The sequence below is a fragment of the Nanorana parkeri genome, unplaced genomic scaffold (genome assembly GCF_000935625.1).
Source record: "Nanorana parkeri isolate BGI_ZX_2015 unplaced genomic scaffold, ASM93562v1 scaffold389, whole genome shotgun sequence".
Taxonomy (NCBI): domain Eukaryota; kingdom Metazoa; phylum Chordata; class Amphibia; order Anura; family Dicroglossidae; genus Nanorana; species Nanorana parkeri.
Genome location: NW_017306657.1, coordinates 1,206,870 through 1,220,931, shown reverse-complemented (window position 1 = coordinate 1,220,931; position 14,062 = coordinate 1,206,870). Strand labels below are relative to the sequence as shown.

At 43.7% G+C, this 14,062-nt stretch overlaps 1 protein-coding gene across 1 annotated transcript; it reads right to left on the bottom strand.

Annotated features, from left to right (window-relative positions):
• Window positions 1-1,006: 1,006 nt before the first annotated feature.
• On the bottom strand, window positions 1,007-13,687 carry ZMYND19 (zinc finger MYND-type containing 19). The gene is made up of 6 exons (XM_018559345.1): window positions 13,625-13,687; window positions 6,956-7,015; window positions 6,189-6,295; window positions 3,736-3,876; window positions 2,896-3,076; window positions 1,007-1,626 (listed from the first exon to the last, which is right to left on the bottom strand). The coding sequence occupies exons 1-6, from the start codon at window positions 13,673-13,675 to the stop codon at window positions 1,483-1,485; spliced, it is 684 nt and encodes a 227-aa protein (XP_018414847.1). The 5' UTR covers window positions 13,676-13,687; the 3' UTR covers window positions 1,007-1,482.
• Between the last annotated feature and the right edge of the window lie 375 nt (window positions 13,688-14,062).

The window sequence follows — 14,062 nt, the reverse complement described above, 5'->3', positions numbered from 1 at the left end:
CTGGTGGATCGGAGCGGGGAGGGGGGAATCCAGTCCCTCCCCTGTCACGGCTCTCTGCAGTGACAGGATCGAGAAGGGATTGAGCGCCGGTATGTGTTCACTCACTTCCCGATCTACTGAGCCGACCTGTGACAATTTCATTGTCACAGGTCGGCTAGAACTATGAGGATGAGTGAAAAGCACTCACCTTATACGTTAGTTCTCCTTTAAAGAATCATAAAAAAATAAAGCATAAAAAATTTTATTTTATTTTTTTTTAGGTCCCCGCCCCCCACATACACACGCAGATATGCGTCAGATGCACCTACGTGCGAAAATGATGATTGCGCCTATTGTGCCGCACACGTCGGAGTGAGAGCAATAATTTTTAGAGCCATTAATCACTGATAATACTACACTGATGAGCAGTAAAAGCGTTTTAATCGTCGCCTATGGGCATTTTTTGCGATTTTGCGGGCTCACGCAATTTTAAGGCTTGACATGTTTGTGTCTATTTACCCGACGTGACCCCGACTTTTATGTTTTACAAAAACTATGGGAAGAATAAATGCTTTATAACATGACGTAGGGAAACTTTTTTTTTGGAACCCCCAAAGAAGCTGATGAAGCAGAGATCTGCTTCATCAGCTGGAGAGTGACAAGAATGCGGAAGTGATGTGCTATACATCACTTCTGCATTCTGACACCGGAGAGAGATCGTGTACCTATCTCCCTCTGATCACCTGTCAGAGCCACCATGCTGGTCCCGGGCACAGCGGGAAGCGCACATATCGGCACATTATACAAGTGATCGCCGGTGGATCGCTACCCGATTTTAAATTTTGGCACTTTCCCGCTCGCCACAGCTGAAAGCATGTTTAAAAAAAACACCCACTCAGATCCAGGAAGCTCCCGACCGGCAGTTTTTTTTACAACGGCCGGCTGGGAGGCAGTTAAACAAATGAACACCCTAAAAACACTTTTTTTTTTATTTTTTAACAACATTTCCATGCATAGCATATTGTCCCAGTCGACCAGACATCCAAAAGGCATTCGGCGTTGCTGCTGTGAAAATGTTACGCGAATAAAATACGAAAAAGGACAGCTGAACGTGGAGCTTGTAAGGGCTCATTTTGGAAACTGGGATCAACTGCTTGTAGCCTCAACCATTTAAAAAACAAACCAAAAAAACTGTACATTAACTTTTACAAACAACATAAATTACAAGCTCCTGGTTGGAGCTTTCACAGTAGTCTGTGAGACAAATTCTAATACTGGAATGGAAGGCCCCACTCCTTCAGTCATCACAGTTCCAGGCGGCATTGTCCATTACAGCCAATTCTATGTGGCATTGTCCATCATAGCCCTACATTCGCTCAAGCATCACAGGATTATCTTCAGTGCCTCTGGCATTACTGACCAGTCACTTATGAATGTGCAGAACATAGAACGTTCTCCTAACAAACATGGAGCGTGCTGCAGTACAAAGTCACATGGCTGGGGTCACCGCTCTGGCTCCGGCTCACATTGAGACAGTCGCACCTTCTCTGAACAGTGCTTTTTGTGGGCAGGCCAGTCCTTTTGTTGGCATTGGGTACCGCAGTATCTTGCTAGTTGACATCTACCACATATGTTAAATTCACGCAACTAGGGAGGTAAAAAAAATAAAATAAATAAAAGTAAACATTATGTACATTGTTAAAATAAAAAAACAAGTGCAATATTAGACTTGAGTCAACGATACTTGAAATACTAATAAAATCTGAAGCGAGACATGGACAAATATTTATTGATGCGTGACAAAGGGTTAGAGCTTTTGTAATTTGTATATGTGCCTTCCTGTCTCCATGACAATATCTCCTATTACTTATAAGGGTGTCAGACTGAAAGCGAGGACATAAATGTAGTCACAGACAGAATTGGAGTCGGGGTTCAGCCATCATTGATCATAACATGTCCAGAATTCAAAGTTTCAGAAGCAACGCAATAAGGAACGGTCACATCTGAATCTGTGAGGCCAAGTCTACATGCCATGAGGGACGGGCCACCTGAAGACAGTCAATTTGCCCTGTTTGGGCAAAGTGACAGTTGCTTTAACCCTTTTGCTGTCACAGATGTACAGACTATGTCCGTGGCAGCAGGAACCTGTAACTACACTCCTGGTTGCTATAAGAGTAGGGAGTCTGTTTAACCGCCTCCCGGCCGGCTGTGCACACAGTGATAAAAAAAAACTCTAAAAAAAAAAAAAAACTCTAAAAAAAGTTTCTAAACGTCCGCTCAGCCACACCCACTCGTGGGAAAGTGCCAAAATGTAAACAGGCCGCGATGCCCGTTTACATACAAGCGATACGCCGGCTATAGAGCCGGCGGATCGCTTGTATGAGGTTCTGGTATGTGTGCCCCACCCGCCTCCCAGGCTCTGCTGTGCCTGCTGCGAGACCGGGACCAGCATGGTGGCTCTCCAACAGGGGATCAGATAAATCAGTACACGATCTCCCTCCGGTCCCCTCTCCGCTATCAGAATGCGGAAATAATGTATATTACATCACTTCTGCATTCTTGCGTCACTCTCCGGCTTCAGAAGCGGATGCAGCAGATCTCTGCTTCTTTAGGAGTCCCTAGGTGACATTTGGGGTCTTGGAGACCCCTGATGTCTCCATAAAGATGACCCGTCACATCCTCTTTACTATCACATAGGGGGGTTTCTTAGCCCCCTATGTGATAACAATAAAAGTGAAAAAAAAAAAAAGATGGATTAAAGTTGCAAAAAAAGTCCCCACCCATTCATACACGCGTCAGGTGTGCATATACAACAAATGTTTATTTTCAGACAGATAACTGAAACTGACTTAATCCCAACAAAATACAAAAACAAACACCCCCACACCACAAGGCAATCATTTAGCTGGCCCATACCTGTTTTTCCATCATGGTGCAAGGAGGATAATGACACTCATAATATGTGCAGGAGTTCTCCTCCTCCCGCACCACTTCTCCATTAGCGTTGTAACAACGAGTAACATTCAGCAGTGGAAACAAGTCTTCTATGGGGTCAGTGGGGAGTTGCTGTATAGCCAGCCAGTAAAGAGACTGTTCCCTGCAATACAATAAAGTGTACATGAGAAGCCAGCCTGCCATCCATCCTATTCAATTTGTAAATTAGGATAACGACTATTTTATGTTAAATTTTCCCATTGGCATTGCATAACAAAGAAAAATAAATTTCCATTTACATTTTTAGTGCTTCATACTTACTAAAAAATTCTAGATAGCTCCCCTATCTAATGTTACGGAGGGGGCTGTGCAAAGTTAAATTACTCCAATGAACCCCATCTGTACTGTACTGGTAGATCTTATCAGTTGTCTGTCCTAACAAAGGGTTAAATAATTTGAGGCATTGTATGTTAATGAGAAGAAGCTCAGTCTGACCCTCAACTTTCAAACTGCTCAGAGTAGCCTGGAATCAGCACAAAGACCTTCACTAAAGAAACAGCTAAAAGGTAAGAAATATATTTGTAAAAATTATTTTTAGGTATGCTGTGTGAATGAGAACACAAACATAGAAGTCAAACCTGACTGCAAAAGTGGAAACACACTTTAAAAAGGATTGATTTTAATGCAGTCAGACGGTTAAAATACAAATTCTCAAAGACTGCTATAGGTTACTACACAGCTGGGGGTAGGTTTACACTTGTAAAGGGCGAGTCAGCCATAAACAGCTTGGTGCACGGCCCAGGTAATTTGTCCTTACTTTACCTTTGCTTATTAGACACTTCCTCTATTTCAGGTTTCCAGCCCCGAGGAACCACTTGTAGATTATCCAGTCTGTTATCAACTGTAATGCCATTTAAATGCAACACCTGGAAACCTTGAGCAATGCCACCTTTGTGCCGCTGCCTGAAAGAGATACAAAGATGGTCAGTCGCCCACAATGCCAAATATGTTTCCTAAAAAGCAGTTAGAGAATATGAAGAGTACAAGCACTACAAAAGAGAAGAAGGTTAGGGAACGAAGGCACAACCCTGTTTTTAGTCATTGTGGTGAATTTGAAGGGTGATGTTAAACTCTGATCACTATATCAGCTATGACAGTGATCATAGTGACAAAAAAAGCCTTCACCCCAAGATGGCAGCATGCCATGTAATTACATATATAGGGTCTTCAATGCCCCTAAAAATAAATAAAAAGAGATCATGGGGGCATGCTAATTAATTAGGGCATCTAGGCATCAATTACCCCTAATTGAATAAGTTACACGTGATAAAAATTCACATAAACCTTTATCAGTATTTTTAGTATTATTATACAGGATTGATATAGCGTCAGTTTGCACAGCGCTTTACAATAGAAGACATTAGTTACAATACCAGAATACAAGAATTTGCCTTCCTTGCGCTCTTCCTTTTGGGAATTTGTTTTACAGATGCACTTTAGTACAAATGAAAGTCTGCAAATGTAAACTTTCACTCTGTTACTTCAATCCCATAAGGGCTCTCCTACTGCAAGTCCGTCTCCTTGTTTGATAACTGTGGGATAAATATTGTCAAAGTACAAGAGGCATGTGCTCTTCCTTGAATGTTGAGAAGCTTTTATTTCTTCTAGATATATGCCTCGGTTACAGGAGGGTCCGGTAAAAAAAAAAAAAGGGCCACCATTTTTTTCTCCTTGTGCAGGGTGACCTGTCTTGTATCCGCTCCTCCTGTAGTCTTCTGAAGGCAGTCTGCAATGGGTGTGGCCTACTGGATCCCTCCCACAGCTCTGGCTATGTGCAGCACAGTGATTATGTCACCAGTATTTTTTAAAAGTAATATTTGGGTTTACAAGGACACTTAGTGCACAGAAAGTGAATGTATATCCTTTGTGGTTATTGAGGAACATAAGTCAAGTATTTGTGGCTGGAGTTATGCTTTAATAAGCATCTGGAGATGGCTTCAAACACAAATAGTTAAAATAAAAAAGGCGTCCACTAAAATGTTTATGCTCACAACACTTCATTTTCTATGGTACAAACAAGAACCAAGCAAAATCTAGGAGAACTGCAAACCGGTGTTCAGTGCCAACCAGGGCAATTCCTGAAGACATGGAGTTAGGAGACCAAGAAGCGTACAGATTGTTTTTTTTTTAAAATAACTTGCCATTTAACCCTTTCACGTCCACTGACGTACATAGTAGGTCACTGACAGCGGGCCTGTAAAATATGTAATGTTGGGGGATTTTTAAGTCATTTTCAGGCCTAAAATGTGGAATATGACATGGGTGCAAAATATGAAAAAAGGGCCTCAGTCATGAAGGGGTTAAACAGACTGTTTACAATTGTAAAGCCGGCTATCTGCTTTACAATAGAGGCGATTCTGGCGGCTCAGCTGCCACTAGGTCGCTTCTACGGATCAGCTTCTACTTCCGTTCACCAATCTCCTCCCCACTCTATGGGATCAGGAGCAACATGGATTGCATCAATTCCAGTCACTGTCATTGCTTGGCTATCGAAGCCAAACTATTGAAGTGCAATCTACATTTAAATAGCTTAAAGTGGAAAGGTGACACTAGGGGGCCTGTTGGACCCCCAGTGTCACCTTAAAGAGGACCTGTCACCAGCAATATGCCATCACATAGGGGGCTTGTAAGCCCCCCTATGTGATGGAAATTAAAAAAAAAGTGTTTCACACCAGAGTGAGAGCAATAATTCTAGGGCCAATATTTACACACATCTCTAAACGGATGACCTTTAGGGGCTTTTAAAGTGTTGTCTATGGACTTTTTGGGGTACTGAATTTTGTTGCCGTTTCACGGACGCACACAATTTTTAACCTGGGCTTGTTGGATATCTATTTACGCGTTGTAACCTCATCTTTTTTATTAAAAATTGGTATTATATTGTGTTTTGGGGCACTACATTTAACGAGTGCATTTTTTCGTAAATTTTTGGGTTTGATAAGGAGTTGCGCCAATATCGTGCAACATAAAAATTTGCAACGGCAACCATTTCATTCTACAGGGTCTTGGCTTTCAGAAAATAGATCATGTTTTGGGGTTTGAAGTAATTTTCAGTCTTAAAATGTGTATCATAACATGGCAGTGAAAGGATTAAAACACAAGATAAATCTACTTACAAGTGAACACAAAGGCATTTCTTTGTTTATATCAGTTACACAATCTGCTTTTATTAGGAACCCCGATGAAGTATAATAAGATCATATAACAATACATACCAAAGCAGTTCGTGAAGTAAGCGCCCAGATCCCCTTCCTTTGTACTTGTCAAATGCATACGCATAGATCTTAGCCCCATTGCCATCAGCATCCACTTCCATTCGAGCCTGAAACAAAAAGGGTCTATGTCAGCCACTAATTCTACTGTTAGTAACCACCTCTACCCTCCTTCATGCGTCATCATGGCATGATCCATTTATACCACATGGGACACTGTATACCACATGCCTTGAGAGTCTGATAGCATCAAAACCCATAACAGGGAGCAGAAAGTGGACTCACCACTTGCCGGACTTTTTTTTTTTACAGTTTGCTTTTGTTGCTCCAACACAATCACACGTGTTTAAATGTATGTGACAACCTGTTCAGACAGTATTTACAGTGACAACTGACCAACAGGCAGCCTGTAAAAGAAGCTTACACTCACAAGTCCAATCTTTGATTTCATACAGCACCACAGCCTCAGGTGATATCAAACACTTCTGGGTATGCGAGATGCTCCATTCCCAGCTGTGGTCCCACCTGTCACTATAGGACACAGAAGTGATAAGCGGCTAGCAGGTGGAATCACCACCGCAGAGGGGATGAGCGGTCTTCAAAACACACAGAAGCGCTGGATGCCGATGGCAGCCATAACTTTAGAAGAGAAGATTAGAATCCTCACCTTCTGGACTGGCAAGTATTAGTAATCATCTCTTACAGGCCATCTGTAGGTCAGTTTTTAGATAGAGAGCAAAAAAAAACAAACAACCCACAAAAAGACTTACTTCAAATGAATAGTTGTCCACAAGTGGGATATCTTGCTCATCAATTAGTGTATACTTGATCTAGAAAAAATAAATAAAAGCAAAAACATTGTCATTAAATAAATCAAGAACTGAAATTAAGTAAATCAAGAACTGAAATATAATAGTATTATAACCCCTTTAAGAAGTATGAGAATCAGCATTTTCGAGCAGTCTCTGGAGAAACAACTGGCAGAGTATCCATACTTCTGGTCAATACCTTGTCAGCCAGCTGATGAGGAATATAAGAATGAACTGAGGCCTCCCAAACTGATTGAGGGGAAAGGGGGAAAGGTGGTAGCAGAGGTCATCACTAGGTAAACACCAATGATATGGCTTACCTGCTTTTAGATCAACTCAAAACACACTGCAAAGGCCAAATGACTCAAGTTTTAAAATTAATGAACTATATGGACGTGAAACTGACAAGGTCCCTGAAAACAAACAATGTATGAGCATTGAAAGCTAGAAAAAGTACAGGGCTGGGTTACTATAGATTGGGTACAGACATTCGACTAAACTTGGACCATTCCACATCATGTTCCAGAAAACAAGATGTCACTTAGATCCCAGACAGACCACCTAAAGTGCATCTAAAGTCTAAAACTTTTGGGTGGGAAAAGATTTATGGGTATCAGAGGCACTTCCTGTCTGATAAAAAGGTTGTCCTCAGGGCAGTGAGGGGCAATATATAACAGACACAGACAGAAGTATACATTTTTTTTGTTACAAGTTGGGGAAGCCTTGATCTTGACAAAATTTTTATTGTTCCCAGTTTCAGATTTTCCTTCACTTCCTGTCTGGTAAAAGGCTGTCCACTCAGAGCAGGAAGTAAGGGGAAATCTCTGACAGAGCCCTGGATAGCTGTAAAACCTGACAGAGGTTCCAACCTTCCCCCATTCTATCAAAAACAGAGAAAAAGCAAAACATTTTAGATATAGATATGTTTTAACATAGCTAAAAAGTAATCGCTGCATATAACACGCCAACATAGCATATAACAGCTAGGATTTGGCAGGTTATAGCGAGGGTTGAACATGATTTTATGTCAGGCTGACCATTCAACTCGCATCTCATGCATGTGTGCCAGATACCAACAGTGACAACCTGCACAGCAACACACGACATTTCCTTTCAGCAGCTGCCATTATGGCGCCAATGACATTCCTAACCAACATTTAAATATTTATATAAACGGGACTAAGCAAAGCAGTACAGAATACATAGTAATAATACACAAAGGGGGCTGAATGCAAACCAGACATCCACAACTACTACTCTGTATACAGAAGAGCTTCCTATTGCACAGACATGATGCATCCAAGTAGGAGACAGAAGAGGGAACCGTACACAGGGGTGGAAATTTGTAAAGAAAACAGCTTTCCAAGGACTAATGCAGGGGGCCCAATCTACTTGTAGTGATACAAAAAATAATTTTAACCAAAACTGTATTTAACCGTGCTAAGTGCTTCTCTTTCGTCAGCGCGGTCAGGTGAACACACTGACCAATGAGTGCTCGCAATTTAAAAACCAAAGTGCAGGGCTGTGCTGGACGGCAGTACGTGACCTTACCTGTTAAAGGATAATTAAGCTAGCAAGCAGTAGATCCATGCAAAAAGTTTAAAATTTTTTTTTTTTAAAAAGGACACACTTTAACAGAGGTTAATATTCACCTGCGTCTTCCCTGTGTGCTCCCTTCCGAAAATGTGAAGATCTTCGGGCGGCCGCAAAGCATCTTGGGGCGGGCACATGCGCAGTTCACATTTTCGGCTGGGACGCGAGGAGAGACACAAGGTAAGTCTATGGACGCGTGCACCCGCATGCAGACACCGTGGGACAGGAAGTGCCAGCAAGCACAGAGGAGTCAGCGCTGGATCGGAGACCCGCAGCACCACTGGAGGGACAGGTGAAAAGGACAGGAAAGAAGAAGATCGGATTAAGAAACATCATTTAAGGTTAGTGCTTTACTTAACATTGTGGGGAGGGGGAAAAAAAAATGACTTTGTCACTTTACTGCACATTGTGCGTGTTAGAGAGCACTACCATAGTATGGAACACAGTGGAATGGGGCAGCACACGTGTTTTTTCACATGCAGATGGTTGGTTTTAACATTTTTTTCACTTAACTTTATTGTTATAAACACAGGCTAACAAGCACCTATATATTGTTTGGAGGCGACAGGTTCTGTTTATGGAGACATTTTGGGTATATTAGACCCCAGATGTCTCCCCTGCCCTCCAATACAGAATACTGCATTGAAACCGAGCTTGTGACAGCTGAGACAGGAAGTGCTGCGAGTACAGCGCTCCTGTTCCATTGATCACACAGAGCAAATCAGGGAACGGGCATTCTCCTCTCTGCTCTCCATCCTGAAGTCATTTGTCGTGGGACCCAGAAATCCTCGGCAGGGAACAAGCAGGCTGCTACAGCCACCCAGATCACTTGTACAAAAACGAGTGGCGGCTTCCCCAGGTCTACATTGAGCTGCTTGCCTGCAGCAGGGCTAAATGTAGAAAAAAAACAAACACCTGCCTGGTATTTCATGTCCTGTGCGTCAGGATCCATCCACGCACCACTGGTACATTTCTCAAGTGTGTGCTGGCTCTCCTCAGGTTCTAGGATATGACTGTTAGGCCCCATTCACACCTCTGAGGTTGTTAGGTTTAGATAGCCTAACATCACCACTAAACTGAAAATTCATTTAAATGGCACCCCAAACGCACCTCCCACCCACAGTGTGATCGCCAGCACTGGAAAACACAGTACCGCAATGCTGTGTGTTCAAGTGCAATGCGATTGCAAAAAATTGTCCATTCAGTATTATTCTGAAGTACACTGTAAAACTGCATTTGTGTATTTTATTTTAAATTAAGGATTGTATTTAAATTTTCTTATATCTGATTAAATCGGGAAAATAAAAATCAGTTAACTAATCAATTTAAGTTCCTTAACAAAAAGACAGCTGAGGGAAAGAATCAGTGATCGCTGACTGCTTGTAAATAATTGAGGACATAGTATGTTTACTGTGTCTCCAATTATGAATGAGCAGCCAGTGCTCTACATCACTTCCTGTTCAATCATGATTGTAGACATAGTAACTCATACTATATCCTCAATGTATGAATGGAGGGAGCACTCCGTATAGAGCAGGGGTAGCCAAACTCTGGCCCTCCAGCTGTGGTGAAACTACAAATCCCATGATGCATCTCCCTCCGGGAGTCATGTCTGTGAGAATCTTGCAATGCCTCATGTGATTTGTAGTTCCACCACAGCTGGAGGGCCGGAGTTTGGCTACCCCTGTGATAGAGGATTCTGGTTCATTCATAACAGGGGGTGCAAAAAAAAAAGATTAAGTACTCTGTGTCCTCAATCTCTTGTTCTATTTTAAAAAGGGAATTATCAGGGGTCTGTTTAGTTATTTCCCCAGAAATCTACCGACAGTACAGTAATATTAAAAAAATAATAATTTTCAGTTTCGGCCTGACACTATTTTTGGCTTCTGCCTGAAAATTCCATTTCAGTGCACCTCTAGTTCTAACTAGGGCTGCAACCAACTGATCAATTACTGTATTTTCCGTGTATAAGAATATACTTTTTCATAAAAATATTTACCTAAAAATGGAGGGGCGTCTTATACACGGGGGGCCGAGAGGAGAACCGCAGTTGCGAAACTACCGATACCTCTGCAAACTAGCCTCACGAGCGAAACTTCCGATTGCAGAGACAAGCTAACAGGTTTCCTCCAATCAAGAGCCTTATGTACCCGACGTCAGCTGATGCTGCGGAGAGCCTGTAGCCAGTGCCCAGATAACAGGGAGCGGTAATGTCGGAGCATTCTGAGCCCATAAAATGTCAGAAAACAAAAAAAATCCCGGTAAGTACCAATACCAGGAAGCGGCTGTCTTACTCTGCAAAATTTAAACTGGATGTAATCAGTTATGCAAAAGAGCATGGAAAATATTGATTTCTGAATTTTGGGCAAGAAAAGTGGGGGGCGTTCTATACATGGGGGCGTCTTAGATGGAAAAATACGGTAATTGATTATGAGAATAGTTGTGAACTATTCTCATTATGGATTAGTTGGTTGGATCCCTTAGTTCTCTCCTCCACGCTGGGAGGAGGGCACAGCAAGCAGTGGGTGGGTGCAATATCCAGCCTGCTATTGCAATTTAAAATGGCCAATAGGAGGCTGGCTATGGCACCAGCCCATTACCTACTTTATTTGCATTCAGCTGCCGTCTGCGGAATCTTGCCATTGGTACCTCCCATTTCCTGGCTGCAGTAATTCAAGCGCCATGTGCTTACAATACAATTACTTTTTTTTTTTAAATTACAAAAATGGTGAGGAAAAAAAAAAGTAATTTTTGGTTTTGGCCTGAAAAATTCTGCTGCTGGAGCTGTGTTGCAGTGTCATTCATTTCAGTGGCACCCCAAACACACCTCCCACCCACAGTGCGATCGCCAGCACTGGAACGCATGGCGCTATGTGCTCCAGTGCAGTGCGATTGCAAATAAATTGTGAATGCAGTTTTATTCTGAAGTAAACTTTATGTTTGTAACACTGCATTTGTGTATTTTAAAATTAAATGGCATTTCATTATTTTTTGTCCCATTAATCGAAAAAATAAAATAAAAAATAGTCAGCCAACTAAATCGATAATAAATCATTAGTTGCAACCTTAGTTCTAACCCACCATAGAGTATGAAGAAACTGTATAGTAACCCCTCCCCATGAGCCACGCACACACATCCATTTCACACTGTACATGATGGACTGAGAGAATTGCACACAATGTCAAATAAGAATGGCTACCCAGGGTAGCATGCTGCAGATTTACATTAGCACAGTTCAATAACCAGTGCCCTTAGCTGGGTACCCTCTGGCAGCATTGACTGGTAATGACATGATATATCACCTTACAGACATGTGTAAAAAGTATCAGAGCCCACCCTGCCATGTGCACTGTAGATATGAGATGTTCATAAGCAGCTGATTGCTTTCTAGGGTTCAGTGACAGATATCACATCAGGCTTACATATCTCTACTCTGCACAGGTAACAGAGCGCCCTCTGGCTGCAGTAAAAAATAATGACAGGAAGTGGTCACATGCCCTGCACTCAGGTGATGATGCCCTTCTAGTATCAGTGCTCAGTAAAGGTATGAGGTGGTGACATGCCTATACCCTGCGCAGGTGACAGAGCTCCCTCTGCTGGCAGAGTATTGTAATGTTATGATACCCTGCACAGGTGACAGAAAGATCCCTCTGCAGGTAGAGTACTGTAAATGTTACAATACCCCGCACAGGTGGTAGTGCAGTGTATGGTAATACTAGGATACCCTGCACAGGTGACAAGAGCTCCCTCTGGTGGCAGTGTACGGGAATACTAGGATACCCCGCACAGGTGACAAGAGCTCCCTCTGCTGGCAGTGAACGGTAATACTAGGATACACTGCACAGGTGACAAGAGCTTCCTCTGCTGGCAGGGTACAGTAATACTAGGATACACTGCACAGGTTACAAGAGCTCCCTCTGCTGGCAGTGTATGGTAATACTAGGATACCCTGCACAGGTGACAGAGCTCCCTCTTCTAGCAGTGTATGGTAATACTAGGATACCCTGCACAGGTGACAGAGCTCCCTCTTCTAGCAATCTACTGTAGTGTTAAAGGTGCCCATACACTGCTCGATTCTCGTACGAGAATCGGGCGAAATCCCGCGATCGTACGAGAATCGAGCAGTGTGAACTAAGACGTGCGACCGTTTCTACTGTACGGTCGCACGTCTTTTGTGGAGTCAACATGCTCGAAAACCCACCAAGAATCGTACTATTCTCGGCGGGTTTCTAGCCTGCTCGCCCGATAGCTGCGGAACGGGCCGCTGTGCGCACACTGCCCGTTCTGCATTGCCGTCATCAGAAGCCCGCCCCTCAGCAGGGCGGGCTTTCGATGAGCGCAAGTACGATCTGCCCGTCCAAGGTGGGCCGATCGTACGGGCTTTCAATAAGCTTACGACCATCGGAAGACAAAAGTCTTGCGATGGTCGTAAGGTGTATGGGCACCTTTACGATACCCTGCACAGGTGACAGAGCTCCCTATGCGGCAGTGTATGGTAACACTAGGATACCCTGCCCAGGTGACAGAGCTCCCTCTGCTGGCAGTGTATGGTAATACTAGGATACACTGCCCAGGTGACAGAGCTCCCTCTGCTGGCAGCGTACGGTAATACTAGGATACACTGCCCAGGTGACAGAGCTCCCTCTGCTGGCAGCGTACGGTAATACTAGGATACACTGCCCAGGTGACAGAGCTCCCTCTGCTGGCAGCGTACGGTAATACTAGGATACACTGCCCAGGTGACAGAGCTCCCTCTGCTGGCAGCGTACGGTAATAGCATGAGATAGGCATGTGCCAATGTCCTGTCCAAGCAGTGCAGACCTTCCCCTGGTGGTGAAGGTAACCACACATCAAGGACCCCCACACGTGGAACCCAGCGCACCGACATGAAAAATCTCGTCATCTCACGTTATTCCACGCCCTACAAAGGGCGGAGCAGAGGAGATCCCTCAGACAGAAGAGTCAGCCCATGCCGGACAGAGTCAGTGCCCACCACACACAATGTGTACTGGTGTCATTTTGGCACCAACGCTCACCTTGCCAGCCACCCGGCCGAGGCGCACGATCCCCAGCTTAAAGTCCGTCATGGCCGGTTCCGCCCGCGCAGCCAATCAGCTCCGCCGTCACGATGGAGACCTCAGCGCGCAGCCGGTACACGTTGGCCAATGAGAGCGCAGAGTAGGCGAGCTCAGTCGGCTTCTCTGACGCGTTGTGAGTAGGGGCGGCCGGGGGCCTCCTGGTGACGTCAGTTTCGCGGGAAGCTCTGTGCTCCTCCAGTGATGTCAAACTGGAGGACAGGTGTCAGCAATTAAAGAGAACCCGTCACAAGGCTGATTCGGGTCAACCATCGCTGTTTTCTTTGAAAATGCTAGCTAGCTATTATGGTAAACTTCAACCCTCAGTGATGGGAGTCTCTAACCCAGAAAAAGGCAGAAACATTCTAATATACTGAAACAAAGCATTGAAGTAACAAA